Source organism: Panthera onca, chromosome A3 (genome assembly GCF_046562875.1).
Source record: "Panthera onca isolate mPanOnc1 chromosome A3, mPanOnc1 haplotype 2, whole genome shotgun sequence".
In the NCBI taxonomy this organism is placed as follows: domain Eukaryota; kingdom Metazoa; phylum Chordata; class Mammalia; order Carnivora; family Felidae; genus Panthera; species Panthera onca.
In genome coordinates, this window is record NC_138341.1 from 139245222 (window position 1) to 139273160 (window position 27939).

Sequence of the window (27939 nt, forward strand, 5' to 3'; positions counted from 1 at the left end):
CCACCTCCTGCACATAGTCCGTCACCCCCACCCCTCAGGCTTCCAAAGTACGGAGTGTGTGTCCACAGGGAACCCCACGTGGGACACACCAGCCTTGTACCTCAGCCCCCTGCCATTTCTGCCAGGGGCCCTCACCCCCGGGGCGAAGGACAGGGCCCCGCGGGTGCGGGACAACTTTCTGCTTAAAACTTCATCCTCCCTGGGTCTTTGAGCTTCAAGGGGAGGAAGTCCCCTGCCCAGCTGAGCCAGAAGCCTGCCCAGCCTGGCCTCAACAAAGCAGTATTTCCTTTCTAAGAAGGGCCCCATCAGTATCTGCCCCCCAGGCCAGTGGCCAGGGATCTTGGTTTAGCGTCCCCCACCCCACCCAGGGCCTCGGGAGCAGCTCCGAGGGCAGAACGGGACGTCCCCTTGGCGAGGGCCGCCCAAGTTCTGAGACCAAGCTCTGAATCGGGGACCAGCTCACCCTCAACACGAAAGGCTCCCAAGCCCTGGGCGCCAGCTCCCCACCCTCTTCTCCCTCCGAATCTCTCCAGTCCTGGAGGAACCAGGGGCGGGCCGGGCTCCCCCGCGCGAAGTCCCCACCCCCCCTCCCCAGGCGCCCTGCCCTGAGGTTTTTGGTCCTCACCGGGCCCCTTCCAGGCGGCACCTGTCCCCGCCGCGTGCCCGCCCCCGCTCGGGCCCCCATGCCTCCCCCCACCTCCCACGAGCGCACACACCCAGCGGGGCACCTGAGGTCGGCGGAGGGGCCATCGGGGTCGCGCACAGGAGGCTGGCTCCGTGCCTCCCCCGGGCGGCGGCGGAATCGGCCCCAGAGGTGCGCGGTACCCCCCACCCCCACCCCGAGGCAGGCTCGGACCAGCGGGCAGGGCTAGGGGAGGCGCCAGGCGCCTGGATCCCCCCGGGGCTCTGGGAGCCCGACCGAAGGCGAGAGTCCAATCACCAGCTGGAAAGTGCGGAGGAAGATGAGCGTGTGGCGCCCAGAGCAGCGACGCCTGGTGCCGCCTCCGAGCCCGGGCCCTGAGCCACCCGTGCTCCCAGCGGGGGGCGCCCGGGCCAGGGGCCCCTGCCCCCGCCACCCCCCTCTCTTGGCCAGCCCTGGGGTCCCGGGCCCGCCCCACATACTTGTCCGCTGCCAGCCAGGTCCCACCCCCCCAGCCCCACCCCCGCAAGATGTCCCGGGCCCAGACCCGCCCCTAAGCCCCAGTTCCCCCCACCCCACCACTCAGCTCCGTCCCTCCAAGTACCGGCTGCACCTTGTCCCTTGGTCCCTCTGCGGGCCTCCCTCCAGTTGAGGAGGGACCCGGACCCCCTTCTTAAAGAGGCGATGGCGCGGCTCCTCAGGAGTTTGGGCCAGAACCCAGGCCCCAGACAAATCCAGGAAAACCCCAGCACTTCCCTCCTCTGCCCCCCCCGCAGGGTGCCCTCCCCATCAACCTCTCCCTCGTGGACCCGCAGGTGCACCCCAGCCCCCAGGCTCCTGGGCCAGGTCAAGAACTAGAGGTCCCCCTCCTGGGGCGGAGGAGCGGGAGGCGGGTGGGCTAGTCCACCAAGAGCTCACCAGCCCACAGAATATGGGGAGACCTGCAAGTGGGGTCTGCTGCAACTGTGTCTGGGCCAGGGCAGGGTCAGGCTGGAGGGAGAGGACGCTGGGGCGCCCTCAGCATTGCAGGCGGCCTTGAGGCATGCGTCTTGTGTGTTGGAGGGAGGGCTGGGGGATCACCCCGCTGCGCAAAGCCGTGGAGGTGGACGGAGCAAGGTTTGGGCAGGTGGGAGAAGGGACGCAGGCAAGGTGGGATCCAGAGGCTTTGCACACACCGGGTTGGACTTCATCGCTCAGCCATAGGGAGCCACTGGAGTTCTAGATCGGTGTGAGCCGTGATCAGCCTGCCTCAGGAAGTGAATCTTAGGCCGGGAGCCAGGGAGTGGTCCTGGCGGCGTCGCAGAGAGGAGCCTCCTGAACAGAGGAGCACGTGGGGGGAGTGGGGAGGAGGGCCCACCCCCAGGGCAGCACAGCAAGCGACACTTCAGCCTCGGGCCATTGATCTTGGCTCCAGGGGTCCAGGGCCAGAGGGTCCCAGCTCCCTGGTGACGGCAGGGACAGTAAAGGCCTTGCAAGGCTGGGCAGCACCATCAGGCAAAGGGGAGCCTTCGAGATCGCTCCCTGAACATCTACTCCCAGGAGCTCTGAGCGCCCCATTCACAGGGGAACGAACTGACATCAATTCAGTTGACCCCTCCCACGGGATTTACAAAGCACTGGGAGTTTTCAACTATGTGATGTTGGTTGACGGTCCCTGAAAGCATGTGGGGCAGAGGTTATCAGTCAGTTTAACAAAAGGGCAAGGTCAAGTTCTCCTAAGGTCTCCAGCACATGGGAGACAAAGGCACAGCAGATCCCGAACCCAGGCTCTGTTGAGGGGTGCAGAGCTCAGACCCCAGTAAATAGGAAAGGTTGGGGGGACAGGTTGGTGGAGGGGTATTTGCTGATGGAAAAGGCTGGGCTAGGGCAGCAGAAGGGGCCTCTGAAGCCCTCCCCCGCCATGAAGTCCAGTTCCTGACACAATGAGTCAGCAGACTGGGAGTGGGGTGTGGGGCTCTAGGGGGGGCAAGACCACATTTGGGAAGCTTGGACTCACCGCCCAAGGTCTTTGACCTTCTTTGCAAGTCTTGACACTTTAAAACACAGCGAGTAAAGGGGCCTCCTAGAAAGATGTTCATCAAAACCTTTTCAGTGAAAAGAACAGGTGGGAATACACAATGGGGCCTCTCAAAGTCAGCATCGCGGACATCATGGGGCAGTGGCTCTGCTGCGGGGGTCCTGGGCGCTATGGGGGTCCAGCAGCATCCCTGGGCTCTTCCCACTAGATGCCAGTGGCATCCCCCCCAGCCAGAACAATCAAACATGTCTCCAGGCAGAGCCGAATGTCCCCTGGGACAGCCCTCACTGCTGTAAAATGTGGTCCCCATTTTCTCAAAAGGAAGGTGCCATGTAGGCTCCTGGACGACACAGATCCAGGGGTCCAGGGGACGGGACGGCAGATCTGGTCACCAGCTGACAGCGCATAAGCCCTTGGGCCCTGGACCTTGTCCCATCGGTGCCAGGGCGCGTGGACGATGGCTGTCACCGTGCCATCTGCGGACAGAAGAAGGGACAGCCCAGGGCCCACACGAGAGGCTAACTGACTGCCCGTAGTTCCCAACAAGTATCTGGAAAGGGTACTTCCCACCCTGGTGGCTGGAATCCCAGACCAGAATCCTGCACCTGCTGGCGGGGATGTGAAAGTAGAAAACCGGCCACCGCCTCGCAAGGTTAACCTTACGGTTACCACGGGAACCAGCGATCCTCCTAGGCATTCACCAGGGAGAAATGAAACACCCACACAAAAGCTCGTGCGCGATGTTTGTAGCAGCGTTATTTGTAACAGCCCAAAGAGGAAACAGCTGAAGTGTCCCTCAACAGATGAATAAACTCCTTGAGATGAGGTCTTTCCAGGACAATAGAATAGTCCTCCGGTGTAAGCAGAAGTCAAGTGCTATACAGACTATGCTGTGGGTGAATGTTGAAAATAGCGCATCTAGTGAAGTAAGTCCCAGAGACGGTCTGCTCTCCCTCTTGAACTCGAATGCTGGGCAACGATGGAGCCCGCTGGCCTCCTCCTGCGGGGGGGGGGGGGGGGGGCATCGGTTGAGCCATCACTGTTCCAGCAATTCCGGTGCTGCTGGAGGGGCTGGGGTCTAGCACGGACCTCTGATGTGTGGGGTCTGCACGGGGTCCGCGGTGTCCTTACACCCCCACCCCACTTGCCACGGTGGGGCGCACGCGGCTAGGGCAAGGCGGGGGGACCCCCAGAGTGCAGAGTCACCGTGTTACAGACGACCAGGCTCGGACCTGCCCAGGTCACACGGTGGGCAGCGCTGCACCGCGTGGGGACCCCGCCACCTCTGGGCGGTGAGATTCCGGGTAGCGCCTCATCTCCTGTGCCTTCTGGCTGAGCAGTACGGTTCCGGTTCCAGCAAGGTGAGCAATGCCTCACTCTGCATAGACCCCCAGATGAGAAGACCACAGTCGGGGACCCCCAGCTGCCTCATCGGATTCAGGGCAGCCAGAAACCGCAACGTGGTCAGTCATAACTAAAGGACAGAGATGGGCGGTGTCCAGGCCCCCCCACCCGCGGTGCAAGGGGCTGGGGGGACAGAGAGGAGCCTGACACGCAGCAAGGACTCAGTCATCAAAATGGGGCGGGGATCATCAGCACTGCCCACGGGCTTAGGCGAACGGGGAGGCAGGAGGGAACAGGAAGGCGGAACTAGGACAGCCGGGCGACACCCCTGGTTTCCAGATGCTCAGTGCGTGTGGGGCTGTTTCTTCCTGGGGAGGAGCAGTCACGCTCAGAAGGCCGGCAGCTGGAGGCTGCAGGACACCAAGGCTCTGCGGGCCAGGACCACGTGTGCTCTCTCTTTTCCTTCCGGAGTAACCGGGGTGTATTAACTTGCTACGGTCGCTGTAACAGTTTACTACCAACTTGAGGCTCAAGGCAGCAGAAATTTGTTCCCATACAGATCTGAGGCTGAAAGTTCAAAATCAAGGTGTCGGTGGGGTGGTGCTCCCCCCAGAAGCTCTGCGGGGGGGGGTCCATCCTCCACTTCCAGCTCTCATGGCTCCTGACGTCCCCGGGCTTGTGGCCGTGGCCTCTGTCTCTGTCCTCAGGGGGCATTTCTTCTCTGTCTCTCCCCCGAGTCTCTTATAAGGGCACTTGTGAGTCCATTAGGCCCCACCCAGGCAACACCAGACAATCTCACAGCGGGACCCTTAATTCAGTCACATCTACAGAGATCTTTTTTCCAGAGAAGGTCGCATTCACAGGCTCCAGGCATTAGGAGACAGCAGGAGAAGCCCCTGTGCCTGGGGTCCCGGGCGTGGCCATCAGCGAGGTCTGTGTGGGGTCAGCTCACCACGGCTGGAGGAACCCCTTCACTACCAGCCCACTGGACGCTGCTCTCACCAACGTCCATCGCCGCACACACAGATGTTTTCAGATGAAACTGGGAGAAATTTCTAGCTATCGACAGCCCCTCCCAGAAGAAGAGGCCGATCCCCAGAACCGTACGGAGGGGCGGCTTGGCCCCTCATCCGCACCGGATAAAAGGCAGCCCGATGGGTGGGCTGTCGATTCTGTTCTTTCTTTGAAAGAAAACGGCTTTGTCTGCTGTCCAGTTTCCTGCACAAGAGCAAAGACAGGGAGCCCTTTCGAGTTGTAGCTGGACCCAACATCTCCGTCCTGAAGGAAAAGTACACCCCTTCACCAGCAGCATCTGCTGTGTTTCCCACATGGATGGGCTTGTGCCCCTGAACCTCAGGGGGGCCCAGGACACGTGCTCCTGGCAGCCTTGTAGGGACCGAGGGCCCAGCCCATGTCCCTTATAGTTCTGCCGACAGACAGCAGGAGGCCAAGCCCTGGAGCTGCTGGGCCTCCATTTCTGGTGCTTTCTGGTCCCTGGGGCCCTGGTGCAGCCTCTCCCCGGCCTGGCCAGCACCTCTCTGCCCTCCAGCTCTCACCCTCCGGGAAGAGGGGACACAACCTTGAGCAAACTTGGAGAGGGCTCTTGCTGAGCCGCACGCACGGTGGCCCTGGGAGTGCCTGGGGCTCCCGGTGCTCCCCCCCACCCCCCGTGGCCAGGGGACCTGAGTCTGGAGCTCAGACCGCAGGGTCTGCCTAGCTCACCTCGTCTGCCCCCCAGTATGGCCCCAGCCTCCCCCTGGGCTGAGTGTCATCGTCACGTCTCACACTGTCACGGGCTGTTGCCACAGTGTGCCTGGGCTGGTACAGGTTCACACGGACCACCTGACACGTGAGTCGGGGACCCAGCACACCGCCGTCTGCTTTGTCTGACGTGCTCTCCGTGGACCCCGGGAGGTGATGCCTCCTCTGAGGTGAGGACCCTGAACCTCGGGGACATGAGCCGGGTCCAGGGTCACACGGTGGCGGGAAGCTAGCGGGTATCTCTGCCTCTGCGAGCAGAGAGCTGCTGTGAGGAGCCTCATGTGGGCGACGAAGACCTCAGGCCTCCCTGCGGCCCAGGAGCACTCTCAGCCCCCAGCCTTGACTGGGATGCATTTACGGTTCCTGATCTGCCCGTCACTGGCCACGTCGGCCTGGGGGTCAGTGAGAGTCAGTTAGTGGCTCTTTGTGTCTCCTGAAATGTCACCGCCCCCCTGTCCATCCCCCCCCCCCCGCCCCGGCCACGAGCCTGTGGCTCATCTCCCTTCCAGGCCCCTGGTGCTGTTCCTGTCTGCACACCAGCCCCTCAGGTCTTCCCAGGTGCTCCAAACGGGACATGCCCACACCTGGACCTACACCCCTTTTTCTCCCCGACCCCAGGCCAAGTCCCTGCCTCTCCCGACAAACCACCTGTCTCTGCCCCCGTCCCTTCTTCCTTCCAGCGGCAGCCGAGGCCGTCGGAAAGTAGAAGACGCAGGCAGACCCCTGCCCAGCTGACAGCAGCATCTGTACCACACTAGCTGTCACTGAGTGGCTTCATGCTGGGTCCTGGGGACACAGAGGCCACTGAGGCGGGCTGCCTGGAGGTGCAAGGTTGTGGACTGGTCGCTCCCCAGTGTCTCTCCTTCTGGCTCCCCAGCTCCTCAGACTGCTGTTTGGTATCCTTCCGGTCCTGGGGAAGGAGCCTCCCCTGGGGCCAGAGCTTGGGGCTCAGATGGTGGGTGAGCACAGACCATCCTCCGGGCCTGTGATTGGCTTAGAAGTGGACATGTGACCAGAGCCAGCCCAGTGGCAGGGACTGCCAGGGATGCTGGTACGAAGCTGGATGCGAGCCGGGGATTTTGCAGCCTCAAAAGCTGCATCTTGGGACCTTAGGAGAAGGAAGAGGCGGCAGAGCAGACACAGAAAGAAACCTAGTTCTTGACAATATTGTTGAGCTGTTGGATCAAGCCTTGCCTGAAAGCCAATTTACCACTGGGCCTTTCATCACATGAGTCGATGACTTTGCTTTGTTGTTTACGCCATTTGGGGTTGATTTTCTGTGTCGAGCAACTTGAATCTAGAAGCATTCCTGACTACGAGGGGCGAGGGAGGGGCTGAGGCAGTGCGTGTGGGTCCTCACCGTCCGGGCCCAGGATCTGAGCCATCAGGCCTGCTTCCAGAGCAGCTGGCCCGGACTCCGCACATTCCCCGCTGTGATTCCTCGGCCAGTGTGGACGAGCCTCGCTCAGCACAGCTGCAAGCTCCTCGGGGCGGAGAGTGGAATGATGGCTCAGGGTTCTCGCCAACAGTCGCCCCTCCGCAGCCGCGCACAGCCTCTCAGATCAGCAGAGCCACGCGCTCCGGCATCCCCTCTGTTTCCTTGTGCCCCAGGCCCCAGTTCGTCCTCAGCATCTTTCAGAGGAGTGGCAGAGAGTCAGATGGGGCCGGGCCAGCCAGGCCCTTCTCCACAAGGGGCTGAGTCCTCCCGCCCGGCCGGCCGGAGGCAGGATCCCCGCAGCCCCGGCCTGGAGAAACCCAAACCCCTCTCACCGTCTTCCCTCCAGGTGCAGGACGGACCCGGCGGCGGAGAACCACAGAGAACACACACAGGGGTCCTCAGGAGGGGACGCACGCTGTCCAGCGCGCCTGTGCTCAGCCTTGCCAACCAGGAAGGAGATGGAGCCCAACACGGCAGCGACGTGCATGTGTGTTTATAGCAGGACGAAGGCCAGCGGCCTGGGGGGCACGGCACGGAGAGGCCGTGAGAAACAGGCATGCTGACCACCGGGCACTCGGTACACAGATTCCGGGAACGACGGGTGAGAATCTCCCGGAACTAACCCAGGCTTCCACTCGGAGACCTAGGCCATAAAAACACACGAGTGCAGAGAGGTCATTGCCCCCGGACGTCCAGCAAAGCGCAAGGATGAAGCAAACTAATAAGAAAACGATAGCGACGATAGCAGAGCGCCCAGTTAGAGAAGCCGTGACGTCGTCACATGTGCCCACGGTTAGGAAGGCTGAAGTTCCGCTGTAAACAGGCCCAGGGGGAGTGCGCAGTGCAGGATGTATGCTTACTGGGGAAAATCAGGCGAGGTGGGTCCGCCCCAAACTTCTTGCCATGGCCACCTCTGGAGGGGCCCGCGAGGGAACCCAAGAGGCCCCGGATGACGCCCTAGGGCTGCAGGCTGTGTCCTTCCAGCTCCGTGAGGTCCCCGCCTGGCCACATGGGTGGGGAGGCCCCAGACTCAGCCCGTTCCCACCCAGGACCTCTGGCTTGTGGCTCGAACCTGCTGTGATCTTGGAGCAAAGTGGGAGGCAGCAGTTGGGGTGTAGGAATCTGTCCCCAGGCACCTCTGGGTGAGGCACACGGAATGATAGGGTGAGGCGAAGGCACAGGGCTGGCCTTCCCAGACCACGAGGCGGGCCGGACAGGGCAGGGAGGAGGACCCAGAAGAATGAGCACGATTCCCACAAGCAGCGAGCTGGGGTGGGGGTGGGGCGGGTGGGAAGGCCTGAGTTCCAGGACTGCAGGGGCAGGGCGGTCACCAGACCAGAGCCTGAGCTCCCTGGCGGCCTGGAGACTGACTATGGTGGGCAGCATCTGGGCAGGAAACTGAGTGAATTCCTGGTGGCAGTGGGTGAGCCCAGGGGCCGGGGGGCACAGCGGTTCTGTGCCAGAGAAACCTGGGCCCAGTCCCACACCACCAAGCACAAGCTGTGTGATCTCACGTGAGACACTGTGCCTCTCTGAGCCTCTGCCTTCTGCCCTGAATGCTTCCCACTCCTGGGGCTAGAAGGGAGAATTGCAGGGAAGGAGCCTGGCCTCTACAGATCATGGGGCTGTGCCGTCAGCTCTCGCGTCTAGGCATGGCCCAATATGGTTTGGGGCTCTTTTTGGCTGTGGTCATGGTGACCAGATGTGACTCACCAGTTGAAGTGACCGAGAAGGTGGGAGAGATGAGAGAAAGGAGATGGCCCCAGAGAGACTGCCTGTGTCTCCTTTGCCTCCGCTAAGAGGCACTGGCATCTGTCACAGCAAATGACCACCCCAAATGCCAGCTGGGAGGGCTGGGTCCGCCCAGGCTGGGGTCCCTAGGAGCAGGGCCTGGGACTTCGTCTCCTGTGCCACTGGCCACTCGAGGGGTTCTCAGGAGAAGGGCTGGCGGGACACGGGATGGGGCAGGCAAAACCAAGCCAGGGGGTGGTCTCAGCTGGAGACCAGCCTCAGCCTGATCTCATGGTGGCGGCGGGAGGGTGTCTAGAGCAGGAAATGCCCCAGAGCCAGCCAGGCACCCACCAACAAGGCGCCTCTCCCTTGTACCCCCTTCCTGCCCCGCTATTATGAGAAGCCCTGCGGGTGGTGCAAACCTGGGGGACAGCTAGTCTGGAGGAGGGGAGGGGCTTCTCTGAGCCAGATGCATCCAACGGGCCCACACCTGAGGTGGGTGCATCCTGGGTGAGGGGCTCCACGAGGAAACCACGGCATCCACTGTGCTCCAGAACCTACACAGGGGCCAGCACTGGCCAGCCTGGGTCCCGCCCCACGTAACCTGTTTTCTCCGTCAGCGAGTACAAAGCCTGAGCCCCACAGCTGCATTTTGTTGTGATGCACACGCTGCTGGGAACAAATAGGAAGAAGGCCGGGGACTGAGGGCTGAGGGTCCCTTATTTCTGTGGGTCTCCTCCCGTCACACGGCCCCCAGGAAGGCTCAGTTCCACCCTGGGATCCGGCCCAAACATCTACCTCACCGGCACTTGGATCCCCAGACCGTGCAGGACCCCATGGTGTCACATCCGCATGACCCACGTGTGCCCGAGAGACGCAGGGCACAAGCCGCTGCCGGCATCCAGCACCTGGTCAGCACCCAGTCAGCAGTGGGCTCACGCCGTGTCAGCCAACGGGTGGTCCTGGCCTCAGGCGCTCCTGCTGGGAACCTGTACACCTTTCTCATCGTCTAAACAATTCTTGGATATCATGGACGAGCTGATTCTGGGCCCTGAGGGCCTCCCTGCAGGCCTCCTCCATCCCTCACATGCGTGGGAAATAGCCCCTGCCAGCAGCTGAGATCTGTCCTTGGCCCCTGAGCTGAGCCAAGAGTCCAGAGTGACACCGAGGGCTCTGGTGACATCTGGGGCCAGCCTCAGCCTCTCCTGGTGGCCCCGGAGCCCCGGCCAGTTGATGGCATTAGAGAATGTCATTTCAAGACGCCCGCTGGGCCCGCCATACCGGAGGCTCCCGGCCTGCCCGCAAGCCGGCTGAGGACCAGGAGGCGCGGTGCTCCCGGGGAGGGAAGGGGCGCTGGCCGCGGGCTGACGGCGGGAGCGCGCGAGGCCCCACACCGCCCCCCGGTGGCCGTCTGGGGAACGGCGCGGGTCCGCGATGGGTTTCGGGCGCACGCACGCGCGGGTCCGTGGGTCCCGCCGGGGGACGCGCGGCGGCGGAGCGCTCCGAGGGAGGGCGAGGCAGGCTTTGCGTCTAGCCTTGTCCTGGAGCCCTGGGCGAGGTGCTGCCGGGGGGCGCCTGCGCGTGGGGGCTGGCTGCGCTTTTGCTCGCGTTCACCGCGCGACGTTCCAATGAGGCTGACCCCGGGGCCTCTGGGGTTTGAGCGGCCTCAGACCGCATTGTCGCGCTGCGGCCACTGCCCTGGGGTCAGGCGCCCTCTCACAGCCTCTGCAGCTGTGCAGAGCGGACACGGCAGGACCTGCCTCTCCAGGAAGCCTTGGTTCCGTCCGTGCAGGTGCTTGACTCGGTGCGATGAAACTGAACCTGACGAGCCTCAGGCACGGACCCATATACACCATACCTGTGCACACGTATGCAGCGGCCACAGGCACACGCGGACATCTGATGCACACAGGTACACATCTGCACAAGCATACACGTCTGCATGCACACGCACATCACAGACTCGAATGCACCTGTACATTTGCACACAACACACACCCCTACACGCACGAGCACACACACATCACATGCACACACATGCCTGATGCACACACGTGCAGACCCAAACACCTTCACAGATGCGGACATATCCACGCATGCACACACACGGCCCTCACCAGCCCTGTGAAGCTCCAGCTGTTTCCTCAGCCTCTGCCACCCCTGCTGGCAGCTGGCTGGACCCCCTGGATCCAGCTGACCTAGCTATGGGGCCCAGACAAGGCCAGAGACCGGTGCTGGGTGTCCCCATCCGGAGACACACCTGGCTACCCCCCCCCCCCCCCCCCCGCCCCGTGGATGCCCAGCTCCACACACCTGCCTTCTACTCTGAGGAGGCTGTTACAGAAGCTGGGTGCAAACCTTGGCTCCATTGAGCTGCCTTTTTGTCTTGGGAGAATTGCTTATTTGTTCTGCAGCTCAGTTTCGTCATCTGAACAATGGGTCATATCAGAGCATGCGTGGTGGTTGTGCCGCTTTACAAGGCCTTCCTTATCAAGCCCAGGGCCTGACTTCGGGAAAGTGCTCAGGAAGTACGCGCTCCTGGCCTGAAAGGGAATCGAAGACTGCCCTTCCCCAGTGGAGAACCCAAGTCAGGACAAAGTGCTGTGATTTGCCCCAGCTCCCACAGCGACCTCGCAGATGACCTACACTCCCCGGCTTGCGGGGACTTCATTTCTGCTCACCTGGTGTGGCTGGGCTGGCGCCAAGAGCTCTGCAACTTTGTGTGGCTGTTTCCCTGAGGCTTGCATTTTGCTACCCTTGGCATTCCCTTCAGGTCTATTCACATCAAGAACTTCAAGCCCCCCCCCCCCCCCCAGGAAACCACAGACTGATCCTATTACTGTAACTGACAATTAATGACTGCCTGTGGTTGTCAAAGAGAAACAAATTATCTAAATATTTCAGAGGGAGTAATAAAACATGTTCTGTTTGTAGCCGCACAATCTGCACCATTCACCACTTTATTGCCCAGATGCTGCTGTTGTCAATGAGCGTTTTCTCCTGTTATTTGGACGCTGCAAGAGCCTTGAGATCACAGAAAGCGGCAAACCACGTCCAGATGCTGTTTGCAGTAGGTTTCCCTGTGTTTGTAAGCAGGCAGCCTCTGGTGGTTGTTTGGTCTAGCCGGTGACAAATGACGGCCCCTTCTCTGCCCTGTCCAGGACTGCCTTCCCTTTTCCTCACCTTTTCCACATCTGCTCACCCTTCCCAGCCCACCTCCTCCAAGAAGCCCACTGTAACTAATACGGCCCACGGCTCTCACCCTCTGAACTCGGGGAACCTACAGTTCCAGCCACAGGCTCTTGTGCTGCCATCCAGTCTCATATTGCCACCACGTGGACCCTGCTGGTGCCATCATTCCCGTGAATGCCAGCGGCCCCTCCCTGAGGATTTCCTCTGGCTTTGGCAGGGTTCTCAGGCTCAGCCATCACAAGGCCGGCTGGGAGTTCTGGAAGTAAGCTAAGCACCCACAGCAGCTCTCAGCCAACAGCGGAGGGAAACCCCACTGTGTGCCCACCAGAATGGCTGCAGTGTAAGGACTGACGATCCCAGTTGTTAACAAAGACGTGGAACTCTCTTACTGCGGGTGGAAGACCATTTTGGAAGACTGTCAGGCAATGTCACATAAAGTTCAAAGTACACCTGCCCATCCTCAGCAATCTTGCTTCTAGGTTAAACAAGATAAATTAAAAAATATGCCTTCAAAAGAGACTTGTACATAAATGAGGCAGTTTTATTCATAATATCACATTTTTTAAATGACTCTGGTGTCCAATATGTGAATGGATAAACAAACTGATACTGCACTTTTTAAAAAATAATTTTATTTATTTTTGAGACAGAGAGAGACAGAGCATGAGCAGGGGAGGGGCAGAGAGAGAGGGAGACACAGAATCCGAAGCAGGCTCCAGGCTCTGAGCCATCAGCCCAGAGCCCGACGTGGGGCTCGAACTCACGGACCGCGAGATCATGACCTGAGGTGAAGTCGGACGCTCAACCGAATGAGCCACCCAGGCGCCCCATATACTGCATTTTTTTGAGAGAAGCAGACAGTGAGCGATCGGGGGAGAGGGGCAGAGGGAGAGAGACAATCTTCAGCAGGCTCACGCCCCGAGCAGAGACCAATGTGGAGGGGCTCAATCTCACGAACTGTGAGATCATGACCTGAGCCAAAATCAAGAGTAGGACACTGAACTGACTGAGCCACCCAGGCGCCCTGGTATTGCATTCAGTGGAATATTCTTAAGTTATGAAAAGGCACGAAGTGCTGACACAGCTACAGCATGGATGAATCTGAAAACATCATACTGCGTGAAAGAAGCTTCTTTCGTGTACTGCATGATTCCACTTTTATGAAATCCCTGAGACAGATACGCACGACTCCGTGGGATTTTGAAAACATCATGTTAACTGAAAGAAGCCATTTGAAACAGTACATACTGCATGACTGTATTTATACAGATTTCTGGAACAGGTGAAAGTAAGGTGTGAGGATGAAACGCAAACAGTGGTTGCCTGGATGGGAATGTTCCCTAGCTGATTTAGCCGATCGCGGGGGAGGTTACATTGGGGTAGGCATTGGTCAAGTGGTTCAACGGTACCCGTTACTGACTGCACATCATACCTCAATAAAAACGTTTATACGTGGTCATTCCAAAAGTTACAGGGATGTGGCGTATGCGCAGAAAGCACCAAGGACAAACCAAACAAAAAATCGCTTGCAATTCCCGCTCCCCCGACATCAACACTTTTCAGGGTTCTCTTTGCTGCAGGCGCATCGGCACGTATTCGGGGCGCTGCATTCGCACCGCTCCGTGCGCGCTCCCACCCGCGTGCGCGTCGGACCACCCCAAATGGCTCGGGCCCCGTGGCTTCCGGGTGGGCCCCGCCGACGGAGGGCGGAGTCCGGGGCTCAGCGTCCCCGAGGCGCGCCGTGCCGTCCACCGCACGCACACGCGCGGACTCCGCAACCGCCCGCCCCGGGGAGCCCGCCGGCTGCCCCCTCCCCCGCCGCGTCTTCCCAGTCAGCCCCCGGCGAGGAAGCTGTCCCGGAATCATCCCGGCGGGAGCAGGCGGGAACGCGTTTTCCGTGCCCGCCGTGCGGGAGGGCGGGCGGCCGGGCCCCGCGGGACGCTCAGCGGCCGCACTCCGGCCGCAATCCGGACGCGCCGCGTCCCCATGGCGACAGGGGCGGGGCCTCGCTCCGGCCCGGCAGGCGGAGGCGGAAGTCCGGCCCACCGGCCCGCCCCCCGGCTTCCCGTGATGCCTTGAGAGGCGCAACGTAGTCGGAAGCTGGTGGCTGCGGGGTGGGCGGCCGGCGAGCGTCCCCGGAGCAGCTAGCGGCGCGCCCGAGCCCGGCCGACCCCGGCGGACCCCGGCGGACCCCGGCCGACCCCGGCGCACAAGACCGAGCCCGGACCCCGCCTGGTAAGCGCGTGACCCGAGGCCCCCGGCGCCCGCTCCCCGGTCCGCCTCGGCGGGCGCTCCCGCGCGCCCCCGGCCCGCCGCCCCCACCTCGGGGGCTGGAATCCTCCCGCAGCCGCGGGCCCCGGCGCGGCTCGCCCCTTTCCTCCCTCGGGCGCTGGCGCTGGCCGGGACGAGCGTGCAGTCGGGCCGGGGCTGGAGTCTGGGCGTCTTCCACCCTGGCAAGTACGGGTTCCGGCCAGCGTGGGAGGGGGGGTGAGGGTCGGGGGAGGGGGGCCGTCCGGTCTCCCTTCGCCACCTGTGCTCCCGCCCCTTGGCCGTGGACGACCCCCGCGGGGAGGCAGAAGCAACCCGTTCCATTTCGGTTCGCGTGGATGGAGGTAAAGCGGATGCGTCCTGTCTGCCCCGGTGATCGGCCTCGTCGCCAGTGTTGAGGAGTAATCGTGCCCGTTAAGTGCGGGCCTAGCACTCCTGCCACGCTCTGGTTACCGCTGTGCAGCAGGGTGACGACGGCCCAGGGGGTGATTAGCTCTGACGTTACCGGCCGGGGTTCGGAGATCGTCTGTGCTTCCACAGGGGTGCTTCGGGCGCTTTCTGTTTCTCCTGGTCACCTGTGTAAGCGCCTTGGACACCGAGCAGCGTCCTCAGCTACTTTTAATGGTAGACATGGAGAAAGTCCCAACTTAAGGACTCAGCTTTCAGCAGTTAGCAAGTGGCTTACCTGATGAACCAAGAAAAGGTGTCCTCGTTTGGCTCAATGTTTCCTGAAGTTGTGTCCACCTGCAGAAAGCTGCATTTTACCATCTGGATTTCAAGCATTAAGGATTTTTTGGGTTGTTTCTCAGGATAAATCTTATTTATGGTTTTGAAAGTTAGGAGGTGTTTTCATGCATCAGAGTTAGCATCTCAGAGGGTTAAAGGATGCTCACCTCCAAACGGGTCACCAAGGGGAGTTCCTTTTAAATCCAAATCAAGTCTTTTAGCTTCCACATGTTACCTTTCTGCTAGTTCTGCAAACGTTTGCTCTGCCCAATTTTATGTTACACAGTTTCCAATTCAGAGCAAGCTCAGCCCCGTTCTGGCTTTTGTTTGCCTGTGCCCTCTTGACCAGAATGTGAACCCCTGAGGGAAGCTACAGTCCTCAGGAAAGAGCACAGGGCTGAGTACGGAGACCTGATCGGGCAGGGACGCATGTCAGCCCCACACACCAGCTTGCATGGGCTTCCCCAGTGGCCGCCACAAGACGAATGTGTGGAGAGGGCTTTGTGACTCAGACCCGGCAGGATGTCTCTCCAAGAGTGTGCGCTTATGTGTCTGTGCCCTTCCTTCCCTGTCTGTGCCCTTACCCATCTATGCCGTGCTGTGGCCTAGGCGCTCAGTGTGACAGCAGTATCCCATTTGAATGAGTCTGGCCCAGATTATGGATTCAGGTGTTTGCCCTCAAGATCTGATGCTTTCGGTGGACTGTCACACGCGGCACAGAAAGCCGCAGAGCACAGAGGAGCCTTGGGTGAACTCTGGGTTTTGTTTCCGTCAGTTACCGAAAACCAGAAACAACTGTTCATTTCTTGCTTGCTTCAACGAGCCTCAGAGCGGGAACATCAAAGTTGTGGCCTTCCAGATTTAGAAAGGTCAGTTGTGTGGAGAGTCGGCGTTCCCGTCTGTGACTTAGTTCTGTGTACTAAGGTTAAAGGTGAGATACAGGGCAGAGAAGCTCCTCCTGGGTTGTGTAGGCTGCACCGTCAGTAGAGGGTCTGTCCAGGCGGCAGAGAGGTGGCCTGGGGCCCACGGCCGAGCGGTCGTGCTGTTGCTTTAGCAAGAACCACGGTGTTGCTTTATGTCCAGCGCTGTGCTGGCTCCTGGCTCGAATCTTATTATGTCAGTGGTCCTGGTCATGAATTCAGCGGGCCAGGGGTTGACCTTGAACTTTGCCAAAGCTAGGAGATCCGTACAGAGTTGGTTCCGCTCTTCAGCCCAAGTTATGTGGCTGTTATTCCCGACAGCGTCCCCGTGAGGCAGGGTGGCAGGTCTGTCCTGCCGTGGTCATGCCACCGGTCACCTCCATCACAGTGGCCCTACAGAGGACCTACCCGTAGACCCTCCCACAGGTCAGCCTCTCCACACCTCAGTTAGGGCTCCCACTTCTGCCCCACGCTGCCCGCTGGGGAGTGGAAGGTGTGATGCGCAGAGAACCTGGGGCTCCCCGTCTTCCGTGATTATTGGCCCACGTCTGGTGTGTTGGCCTTCGGGCGGGCGGTCAGATTTAGCGGCCAGTCTGTGCACATTTTATAAAGACCACCCCTCGATACGGATTTTCTCAAGACAGGATGTTGTACAGATTGCAGAGTCTCGGTGGTGCGTGATGCTTAAGCAAAGCGGACGCTGCTGATTACGTTGTTCTCCGTAGTCACGTTGCTTTTGGCCTGGGAACATGCAGACTGCTGTAGGTTTCTCTTAGAGAGTGGGGGACAGTTTCCTTGTGTGAGCGGTTCCCCGACGCTGCCTGTAGTAGGTTAGGGGTGTTGCCCAGAGCTTCCAGGCAGCTCAGCGGGGTTTCTTTGAAGCTGTGTGTTATGGTGTCTTTGCCCTAATTGGTCTTCTCCTAAAGTAACCTGTTTGTAAGTTTTTCAAGTTTCTTCTCTCCTTTCAGCACCATGGCCAGCCCACGAACCAGGAAAGTTCTTAAAGAAGTCAGAGCCCAAGATGAAAACAACGTAAGCGTCTGCTTTGCTTCGGTGCTTTGAGCTTCAGCAAACCTCTCGGAAGCGACCTGTAGCCTCAAAGCTCGCCCTGTGGCTGCCGGTCTTGAGTCGGCCTCTCCCCCGCTCCCTCTTGGGGGCACCTGTGGGGCCTTTGGGGCCCCTGGGCTCTGCCCTGCGTGCCTGGGTGAGTCGCATGTGGTTTCTCTGCAGCTGTGTTTTGAGTGCGGAGCATTCAACCCCCAGTGGGTGAGCGTGACCTATGGCATCTGGATCTGCCTGGAGTGCTCGGGGAAGCACCGCGGGCTTGGGGTGCACCTCAGGTCAGTGCCCTGCTCCCCCCGCACCCCCGGCCCCCCGGGGATCCTCGGCCGCGGTCGAGGGCCCACTGCTGGGTGTGGGATGATGGACCAACGCTTGCCACCTTGCTGGCTCTGCGTGCCCTCGGGGGCATCGCGGCCAGGCTTCCGCCCCGGGGGAGCTCAAGTGTCATGTCCACGCCCTGGTTGGGGCGGGCGTGGGGGGCGGCTCCTGGGTACCCAGTGCTGCTAACTGGATCGGCGCCCGGCTTCTAGCTTTGTGCGCTCTGTTACCATGGACAAATGGAAGGACGCGGAGCTCGAGAAGATGAGAGCTGGGGGGAACGCGAAGTTCCGAGAGTTCCTGGAGTCTCAGGAGGACTATGACCCGTGCTGGTCCCTGCAGGAGAAGTACAACAGCAAGGCCGCAGCCCTCTTCAGGGACAAGGTGGGGACAGGCTGACCAGCCGTGCCGGGGGCCTGCCTGCTGGCTGTTGTCTGGGCGTTGGCATTCTTCCGTGGACCCTGATACGCCTGCGGACAGGACACGCGGGCCGCCTCGTCCCACGTGGGGGCGGGTGGTGTGTAGTGGCGGGGGTGAGAACGGGCCTTCCCCACACCCTCTGGGGGAGCACCGCGTTCCCACATCTCTGTGTGGTGGCCAGACCATCCCAGGACGGCCACGCCTGCCGGAGGAACCATGTCCCTCGGGGTTGGAGCCGCTGCCTGGGAACTCACCGGCACCGCTGTTCACTGCCGCCAGCGTGAGCCCCAGTCGGTCTTGCCGTTGACGTGTGTCAGGGTGGCCCCAGCCCGTGGCCGCTGAGCCTGGGAGGGGCTGGGAGCAGCATATGCTGGAGCGGGTGACGTCGCCGGTCCCTCCTGGCAGCCGCAGGCTCTCTGATCCCTGTGTCCCCTTGGCAGGTGGCCGCCCTAGCTGAAGGCAGAGAATGGTCTCTGGAGTCCTCGCCTGCCCAGAACTGGACCCCACCCCAGCCCAAGGCGCTGGCGACCACTGCCCCCCGGTAGCTGCTCCTCTCGTCTGGCTCCGCGCTGTTCTCGGCCCAGCCCCGATCTCGGCCCCGATCTCGGCCCTGATCTTAGCTCAGGATCCCCTTACTGTTGTGGTGACGGCTCACGTTGTGAGACACGCCCAAAAGTCAGTGGGAAAGAGAACGTTCTAGGTTGCCGAAGCAACACAGGCTTTCGGTAGAAACGCAAGCGTAAAGTTGTGCCTGAGGTAGAAGCTGGTACCTCCCCACCTCCCAAGGGCCCGTTCGGTGCAGGCTCTGCCAGACGCCCGTGACACGTGTGCATCTCTGGGAAGCGGCCTTTGTCCTCTCGGAGGGTGGCCCGCCCCCCCGAGTGCAGCTATGCTGTGGTCAGGCTGGTCCCCACGGCACATCCCGTGTCCTCCTGCACGGCCGAGGCGTTGTTCTGGGGTGGCCGGTCTAGAGAAGGCTCCCTGTTTGCACCGGGGGTGCCCAGGCCACCCCCCCACTGCCACTGCTGGGGTGCTTGCTTCAGCCTCAGTCTCACCAGCCTCTGGGCTGCTTCCCTGCCGGCACGGGCAGGATGGAGCCGCTCTCGGGTTCCCTTTGCGGCCCCAGCTGGGGCTACAGTGTATCTGCTTGCTTGTCGCCAGCCTCGGCCACCGAGCCCGAGCTGCCTTTGGGACAGAGCTGGAGGCCAGCTGGCCTCAGGTGCTCCATTCTTGGAGGACCCCAGTGCGACCTGGTGGAGAGAGAGCACCTCCCAGAGACCCACCTGGTTCCCTCAGGCACCTGCCCGACCTCCCTCGGCCTCATTGAACTTTGACTCTCCCATTTCAGAGCCTCTGGCCACCCACAGAGCTCCACCGGCTCCTCAGACAAAGCGTTTGAAGACTGGCTGAATGGCGATCTCGGCTCCTACCAGGGGTGAGGCCGCGGGCAGCAAGGGGTTTGGTGGCTGGATGGCTCTGGGTGGGGTCCCTCCGGGCGGGACTGTCCCCCGGCCGTGGGCTGGGGCCCATTGCTGTGTGCAGAGTCTGCGTGCGGGTCCTGAACTGCTGTCCCTGGGCCAGCCCAGGTTTGAAGCGCAGTTTTGATTGGAGAGAAAGCCCAACATTTAGAAGGAAAAAAGAACCCAACCTGACACGTAAACGAGTTTTTGTCTCCGGAGCTGTCAAATAACTTCAACGCTTTTTGCCATAACCGTCTGGGGGCTGTGGGTCCGGCCGGGGGCCCCGACTGAATGCAGCAGGAGGGTCTTTTTCAGTGAGCAGGGGGTAGCCTACCCCATGCCATCCCCCCCCCCCCACCGCTGTGGATACACGTACTCAGGGAGGGGGGTACCCCACCTCCATCCGGGGTCTGGGGGCCTCTTGTCCCGAGGCCGTCGGGAGCAGTGGGGCTGCGCCTGTGTCTCCCTGTCAGGGCCCAGGAGAACCGCTACGTCGGGTTTGGGAACACAGTGCCCACCCCCAGGAGGGAAGACGACTTCCTCAGCAGTGCCGTGTCGTCCCTGTGCTCGGTGAGGACCGCGTCTTGCCCCGGGGACCGCCCTCTGCAGGAGGCCTGTTTTCTTTACAGCCAGGTTCATTTGCCTGGTGCGTTCAGGTCCACACGCGCAGAGAGCTTTCTTCACTGTGACTAGAGATCCTTGTTGCCAGTGAACGGGGGAGGGGTTCTTCAGAGCACGACTTTCTGTGTGGTGCCTGTCCTGGCAGAGCTCCGGGCACAGCGGGCAGCTGAGCCGTGTGGGCTCTAGCACCCTCGGAAGGGTGCCCACTGCCCTTGGCGGCCTGGGGAAGGCCTGCTGGGGCGCTGGGCAGCCGAGTTCACTGCTCCAGGGCGGAAAGGCACGCCTCCAGCCGACAGCCTGCTGCCTGAGAGTTGCTCTGCGAAAAAACAGACCCCCGCCCGTACGGGGCACGTGCGTGTTTCCATGTCTCCTCCTGCCGCGTTTTAGTTCTCACGCAAGAAGCTGAACGCAGTTGTCTCATTGTTTGGGGGGAGGAGGCTCTGTTGGGAAGCTGAGGTTTAAGTGAGCCATTTATGTTTTTAAATGGTCTCGACTGGATTTGGAGGCTCAGGGGGAAGCCTCGAACTCGGGCAAAGAGAACAGGCATCTCTACAGACTGGGTGCCAGGCCCCTGCCCCTTGAGGGGAGGTGGGGGGTGGAGAGCAGACGAAAGCATGGCCACGTGCTCGAGGTGAGGTCCGGACGGTCAGGGCTGGGGGAGCGCCGCAGAGTCACGGGCGCTGTCCCGGCTGCCGTGGCCACCGGTCGGGGGCGTGCTGTCCAGGCGTGCCCGCGGTGGGAACCCGTTCTTCGTGGGAGGCTGGGCTGCAGCTGTGGACAGAGCCCCGTGGGGGCGGCCTTCCTGCGGAGCTGGATGCGGACGCGGGCAGCCCCTCCGCCGAGAGGTGGGCGGCGTGGCAGATGAAGCCTGCCTGGGAGGCGCCCCCGCAGCCTCACCGTGGCCTCTCTTTTCAGGGCTGGAGCAGTTTCACCACCGGAGCGAGCAAGTTTGCCTCAGCTGCCAAGGAGGGTGTGAGTAGCCCGCCCCAGTGTTCCACCTGTAGGACCCAGGCGGGCTGGGCTGCTCTGGGGTCTGGGGGTGCAGAAGGGTCTTGAAGGGGCTCCAACTGACGGTTGGAGAGCATTCCCAGGCCCAGGCTGTGCGCCATTGGCCTGGAGCCCCCGAGGCCGCGGCAGACCTCAGGGCCACACCGTTCTCTGCTCTGTAGCGGCCATCTGCCTCCACGTCAGGGCAGCGCTGTTTGCTGAGGGCCAGCGGCTCTAAGAGATGTGTGCCGTCTTGAGGTGGGGCACGTCGTGACCCCTGTAGGCTGAGCGGTCCTGCCGGCCTTCGAGGTTCTGCTGCTGGGCACAGAGTAGCGTTTGTGCAAGCCGACCATTCTCTCACCCTTGCATTAGCGACGGGGTTAGGGATCTTGTCAGGACAAGTGGAGAGTGGGCCTGTGCTTGGAAAAGAACAGACCAGAAACCTGTCTAGGGATGTCAGCCTGGAGAGGAGGCTGTGGGTGGGGTCTAGCAGGTTGCCCGGCCAGTGTGGCCGTGCTGAGGAAGGTCACCCTGAGAAGGGAGAGCCCTGGGCAGGCTCTGGGCTGGAGTGAAGTCGCTGTGGACACTTCTCAGTGGTCCCCGTGGGCCACTGTGCCCAGCATCCTGCCCTGCCCAGCCTGGGAGGAGCTCAGCGTTGAGGGGCCCAGGCCCTGTGGCCCTGGTGCTTCAGCCTCTGCTGGTTGTCTCTGTGTACTTGGGTTCGGAAGGTGCAGCACAGGGGTGCAGGTGTCTTTCGGCTGGAATCTTCCTTAGTGGCGGGGTGCCGTGCTAGAGCGAGCTGTGTGACTGCCCTGGGCGCCGAGTAGGTGGTATGGTCTGGGCCATGGGAAAGCCCCTAGGTGACAGGGCTGGGGTGGCCACCACCTCCTGGTGGGCCTGCTGCCCCAGGCCCGTGTGCCGTGTGGGTGTCCCTCCCGGTGGCCTTCCTCCGACAGGGAGCTGGCCTCGTGCTCCAGGAGCTACTGTGGGGTGGGTGGCTGTCAGCAGACAGACTTAGGCCAGAGCTTTGTCTCAGCCCTGCGGATGTGCAGCCTGGGGCCTGGCGTTGGGACAGGAGGTCCCAGAGCCACGTCGATTTTCTTTTCAGGCAACGAAATTCGGATCTCAAGCAAGTCAGAAGGTAACAAAGGAAGCTTCTGTGTTCTGTGCTGTTAAAATTTCTAGTCTGATGTCCTGTTGGTGTTTGGACTCTGCCTGGTGTGCCCTCCTTGGGCCGTGTGCTTGGGGGAGGGGACGTGTCTGTGGCTCAGGTGTGGACAGGCCTCTGCTCCCGCACTTGGCCCAGGCTCCCACGTCCGTGTGCAGATGGGTAAGAGGCCGCATCTGCCTGGGGCCTGCAGGGCTAAAATCACCCCTCCATCGCAGCCTGGGCCCTGCACTGCCGGAGGGCCCCTGTGCGGTTGGCGGAGGGAAGCTGGGTGCTGCTGAGGCTACGCGTTATGGGGAGGGGGGTAGGCAGCCGCACGCAGGCCGCGCCCGGCCCTTCCTTGGGATGGTGGGTCTGGGTTCTATGGAAATAACACTCATCCTTCCCCGGTGAGTGCGTTCTCTTTGTGGGCGGTGGTTGGGGGCCTTGGGCCTTGGCCTTTTCCTTCAAATCTTGGTAGCCCCGGCAGTCCCCAGGGGGCACTGGAGCTGGGCCGCCTGTGTCTGCTGTTGGGAGTCAGGACTGTGCAGGAGGCGGCAGCCCTGGAGGCGGTCCCAGGCGGGAGGATGGTTACTTCTGCAGCAGAGCCTGCCCGAGGGTGATTTCAAACCCGGCCCCCCTCCTGGGCTCCTGGCTCGCTCGCTCTTGCGGTTCCGGGAGTTGCACGTTGGGAGTGGAAAGCAGTGAGGTCTGATGGCAAGAAGTGTGTACTCAAAGCCACTTTTGGGGACACCTGCTGGGGTGATGCCATGAGAACGTGAGGCTATTAACATGTTTGGACGTGCTTCCTGGTCTATGTCAAATGCTCCTAGCGCCCGCGCTGTCTCTCTCTCTCTCTCTCTCTGTTTCCCTCTCTCTCTCTCTCTTTTATCCCCCCACCCCACTCTCTGCCCCCCAACCCGCTCCCTTGCTGTCTCGGTAAAGTTTTGGGGCTCCAAGCAGCAGCCAGAGCCGGTAAGGCCCGAGCCTGTTCTCGTGCATGCCTATCCCCGTCTCTGCGCTCGTCACTTGCTTTGCCCTGAGCTGTTCTGGACGGTGGCCTGTCGTGTGTCCTTGCTTACGTGTGCACACCCTCGGCGCTCCTCGCCAGCCCACTGGGCCCGTCTGGCCCGCTCGTGGTGCTCTCGAGTCGGGAACCGGGGACATTGCTTTTGCCGGGGCACCAGGAGCTGCTTGGCAGGATTTTCATTTCCCGGCTTGATCACCTCGAGCCAAATCACTGGAAGGAGCGAATCCCGGTGGCAAGCGTTGGGCGCCCACGTGGCTACCCGGTCCACCGAGGCTGCTGCTGCTTGACGTGCTCTTGGCTGCCCCGTCGTCCCCCCCCCCCCCCCCACCCCACCAGTCACCCACCTTGGCTCGTCCTCCGGCTCCGTCCCCTTTGCTCTGGTGACCGTGGGTGCGCCTGCCTGCGTTCCCGTCGAGGGGGTAGCCTGGGACCTGTAGCCGGCACGGCGGTGGTCTTCATGGGCCGGGATCGCGGGGGCTCTGCTGGGAACACTTGGAGGTGGCCACCGGCTGGGGCGGGCTCCCGACTACTTGCTGCCTCTCTGAGCCTCTCCGTCTGGAGCGAGGAGGCCTGGGACGGTGGTCTCTGGCCGCCCCACAGCCAGCGTGCCCGGGGGCCGCTCCTAGCGCAGCGCCAGGAGCGCGGGAGGCATCTGTGTGCTGCCGGGCCGCTCACCGTCTCCCGCCTTCGCTCTGTCGGCCAAGCTCGTGGCCACCATGCCAACCCGTGCCCTGGGGGATGCGCTGCCTGGGGAGCTCCCCTGACTTGCCCCCGTTTGCACAGGCTTCGGAGCTGGGCCACAGTCTGAACGAGAACGTCCTCAAACCCGCCCAGGAGAAGGTAACATGGCCCTCGGCCCCCAGTGGGCCCTCGTCCAGGGGAGCAGCTGGTGTAGGGGGCTCTATCCGTCAGCTCCTACTCGGCGGGGGGCGGGGGGGGGGGTGGGGTGGTGAGTCCTGCCCTCCTGTGGGGACCCAGCTGACCGAGCGCGGGAAGCTCTCGCGGGCTGGGGACCTCGGACATTGTCGGTCTGTCCTCAGGAGGTTGTCGGTGACACAGTCCCCTGCCAGGGAGGACGCCGCGTTAAACCAGGCTGGGCTGGAGTCAGTGGCCCCGGCGCCTTCACGTCTGGGGAGGGGGCAGCCCAGGGGGGAGATAGGGTCCCACGCGGCTGCTGCCACAGGGCTCTTCAGTTTGCGTCGGTCCTTTGTCAGAGACGGGCGACTGTGCGGCTTCCGCCGCTCCGCTAAAGGTGCTGTTTTAACCCACGCAGGTGAAGGAGGGAAAGATTTTTGAGGATGTGTCCAGTGGGGTCTCTCAGTTGGCGTCCAAGGTAGGGCGGGCCCCCCGGGCGCCGCTGGAAGCCAGTCTCCACATTCCGGGGCGCCCGGAGCCGAGCGCGGGAAGGGGCTGAGCGCCCGCTGACGCAGGAGGAGGGTCAGAGAGGCCCTGCGGTGCCGGCGCCACAGGAATGTGGAGACGGCTTGACGCGGCTTCCGTCCGTCCGCTAACCTGTCGCTTCTTTTTCTTCTGCCCTTGTTTTGCTGCCGCTGCCCTTTCCTTGGTGAGTGCCGACCTTGACGCTCCGCGAGGGCGTGCAGGGGCCTTCGCCTGCTCGGCGTCTCCTGGAGCTGCTGAGCCCTGGGCCTCTCTGTGCCCGTGGGCGTCCCTGGCCACCGGCCGCCCCGGCGAGCTGGGGGGGGGAGGGGGGAGTGTGAGACAGCGGGGCCCTAAGCCCCTGCCACGCTGCTTGCGTTTCTGAGCCTCTCGGGGGCTTTAAGTGAAAGGCCGTGTGTGCTGTGCGTGAGGACCCCGCTCAGCTGCCTCCTCTGTCCCTTCTAGGTCCAGGGGGCTGGCAGTAGGGGCTGGCGGGACGTCACCACCTTTTTCTCTGGGAGAGCGGAGGACCCCTCGGACAGGTATGCTGCTGCCCCCGTCCCTCTGTCCTGAAGGCAGGAGCCCCCTTTCCCTGGGTTTCTTCCCACAAGGTCTCTGGGGGCACGTCACCCCCAGGGGTGCAGGGGTTGCAGCAGCCCCCAGAGCCAGCTGGCAGCCCGACCTCTTGCTCTGGCCCCCGTGCTCAGTGTGGCTGTACCCGGGCCCCTGAGGGATGGGCGTAGGGGTTCAGTCTGGAGACGGGCGCTGAGCCCTCGTGTGCGGTCTCGGGTCCGGTGGGTGGATGCTGTCCCCTCGTTCACCGTCCGCTTGGGGCCGGCTGGGCAGGGAGAACTCGCACCACGCGTCTTCCTGACGTTCTGTCCCGAGGTTTGGGTAGCATGACTGCGCCAGGGGGCCCGTTGGGGTCACCCTCTGGACCATGTGGGGCCTGAGCACTTGGGGTCAGGGGGCCCGTTGGGGGCACGAGAGGCCTTGTTCCCTCAGTCACCGGGACATGCTTCTTGTGGGGTAGGACTGGCGGAGCTGGGCTCTGGCCACAAGGGGCCTGCCCAGGTTCTTCCAGAGGGTTCCGTGCCCTCAGCTCCAAGGCAGAGCCGCCCTGAGCTCTGGTGTGGACGTCACGCCAGATGGGGCCCTGAGCCCCATCTCGGGGAGGACACTGGGGAGCACGCCGAGGGAGGGCCTGGTGGCTCTGGCTGGTCCTCAGTCTCCCTCTCTCCCCCCGAGACCCCCGGAGGGCCAGAGCTACCGAAGCGGCAGTGGGGACAACCCCCAGAACACCGTCGACCAGAGCTTCTGGGAGACCTTCGGGAGCGCCGACCCCGCCAGGGGCCACAGGTCCCCAAGCAGCGACAGCTGGACGTGTGCGGACGCCTCGGCCGAGAAGCGGAGCTCGGACAGCTGGGACGTGTGGGGCTCGGGCTCCGCGTCCAACAACAGGAACAGCGACAACAGCGACCTCGGGGAGGCCTGGGGGGGCAGCGGGGAGGGCAGAGCCAAGGCCCCCAAGAAGGCGGTGCCGCCGGCGGCTCCGGTGGACGAGGGCTGGGATAACCAGGACTGGTAGGCCCCGCCGCGCACCGGCCCCCAGCAGCTGGGACGGCCACCGCGTCTGCACTTGGTCCCCACGTCTCCTCCCGTCTGACCCAAGAAACCAGCTGTGGCACGAAGACGGCACCTCGGGTGGGAGCCTGTGGGCGGGGCTGCCCGCTCACGTGGGCACTGGCCCTCCTGTGGTGGCCTGGCGACGAGGAGGGCGGGGTCCCGCCCCCGCGGGAGGCAGGCCGCCCCGTCGTTCCCGTAACGCCCTTGCTAATAAACCCTCCCGAGTGGCCGCACCGCAGCCCGTGCAGTGTCGTGACGCGAAACGTGTGCTCTCTCTCCAGCGCCTCAGCCCAGGCGTCTTCTGGTCGGGGCTTCTGAGGACCCTGCCCCGGGTCCTCCGTGTGGAAATCCAGAAGGGACACCGGGGCTGGCGCTGCTGACTGCCCACCTCGCCCTCCTGGCCCTTGGTCACCGCCTGTCCCTCTCTCCTGTGTCACCTCTCCAGGCCTCCGTGCGCGGCCACGCACACCCCAGGGCCTCTGGCCTCGTCCCCAACGCCCAGGCCTCCTGTCTGCGCTTGGACTGAGGGCAGCACCCCGGGATGGCCCGGACGGCTGAGCAACAGGGACGTGAAAGCGGGGGAGGGACGCCAGCACGTTCCTGTCTGAGCCGGGCTGGCCCCCAGCCAGGTGTGGGGGTGCGTGGCAGGGGGGCTGGGCTCCCTTCTCGGGGCTCACAGACGAGTAGCACGCGGTGCTGTCCCGGGTTTGTTTCCACGTTCGGAAGCCGCCCCAGCCGTCTGCGGCGAGGAGGGAGTTCCCGTCAGGCTGGGCCACCGGCGCCCCGTCCCTGCCAGTGCGTGTTGCGCCCGCGGCCTGGCCTGCAGCGTCGTTTGGGTCTCCTTGTCCACCCAGAGCGCACGTGGCCGTCAGCCACCACGTGGCCGTCCCACCTCCACGGTCACGGCCTCGTACTAACGGGTCATTCTCCCGTCAGCGTGACGCGCCTGCATGCGACTCTCGGCTGTGGTGCCTGTTCTCCCGCACCCGCCTCCTGACCCTTACGTGGCTGTCAGCCAACCTCTGACCAGGTGCCGCGTGTGCCTCAGTCCTGGCATGACTCGTGCGGGATGTGGCCCCTCTGTGCTCTGGACGCTGCTAGCCATTCATGTCGCGGGACAGGCTGGCCCGGCAGGACGCTTGGCGACAGCCAGGCCGTGACCGCCCGTGTCAGGTCTGGGGCGTGTGATGGGCCGGCGTGGCATGGCCTCCCGGCCCACGGCTCTCCCTTAGGAGACAGCTGTGGGGGGACAGGGACACCCAGTGTGGAGCACCTGCGGTGTTTGGCTGCCGTTTGGGGGTGTCGGTCACTGAGCCGGCGGCCTCTGTACCCGGATCAGAGGTCAGAACCTCAGGGTGATGAGAGGCCCTGTGCTCGGTCTGCCGTCCTGGGAACGAGCGTCACAGGGTGCCGGTGCTCAGGAGAGTGCTCGGGGCCAGCTGTCACCCCTACGGGCATCCTCCGGGGTCGGTGTCCTGTGGGACGTGGGTTTGATTTCTGCACTGGAACCTCCTCCTCCGTCGGGGTGGGAACCGGGGGCTCTGCTGTCGGCCCCGGAGGCTTCGGTGGCCGGCGCTCAGGCCGTTACTCTTCCAGTAAGTTCTCCTCTGGGAGGCCACGCTGAGAGTGAGTTTCTTTGTCATGCCGAGTGCAGCGGTCAGGTCTGTGCTGTATCTTCAGACGTGTTCTGGCCAAGGGGGTGTTCTCCCAGACCCCTCCTGGGGTGCTGGGATGCGGTGGTCCAAGACCCTTAGGGCGACAGACCGATGCCCTTGGTGCTGTGCCAGGTGGAGCCCGGGTGGGGTGCCCGCGGCCACAGGCTGTGTTGGCTGAGGGCTTGGGCGGCGGTCTGGT

At 62.6% G+C, this 27939-nt stretch overlaps 2 protein-coding genes across 9 annotated transcripts in view; one reads left to right on the forward strand and one right to left on the reverse strand.

The window, feature by feature from the left end:
• The first annotated feature begins 14175 nt into the window (after positions 1–14175).
• On the forward strand, positions 14176–26323 carry ARFGAP1 (ARF GTPase activating protein 1). 8 transcript variants are annotated; one of them, XM_060622126.3, is made up of 15 exons: positions 14176–14358; positions 15893–15986; positions 17006–17069; positions 17268–17377; positions 17630–17801; positions 18278–18378; positions 19186–19272; positions 19771–19867; positions 20834–20890; positions 22014–22046; positions 22998–23027; positions 23866–23922; positions 24356–24415; positions 24931–25001; positions 25708–26323. In XM_060622126.3, the coding sequence occupies exons 3-15, from the start codon at positions 17010–17012 to the stop codon at positions 26045–26047; spliced, it is 1275 nt and encodes a 424-aa protein (XP_060478109.2). In that variant the 5' UTR covers positions 14176–14358; positions 15893–15986; positions 17006–17009; the 3' UTR covers positions 26048–26323. The 8 variants fall into 8 exon arrangements, with proteins under 8 accessions (XP_060478109.2, XP_060478102.2, XP_060478131.2 ...); XM_060622119.3 differs by having other exon boundaries at positions 14177–14358; positions 24925–25001; XM_060622148.3 differs by lacking the exon at positions 24356–24415 and having other exon boundaries at positions 14177–14358; positions 24925–25001.
• The window catches only part of KCNQ2 (potassium voltage-gated channel subfamily Q member 2), a 148658-nt gene continuing 144159 nt past the window's right edge, over positions 23441–27939 (reverse strand). The window contains exon 19 of the transcript XR_009607043.3: positions 23441–23452. The gene's annotated coding sequence lies outside the window, so the exon portion shown is untranslated. The remainder of the gene's footprint in view (positions 23453–27939) is intronic.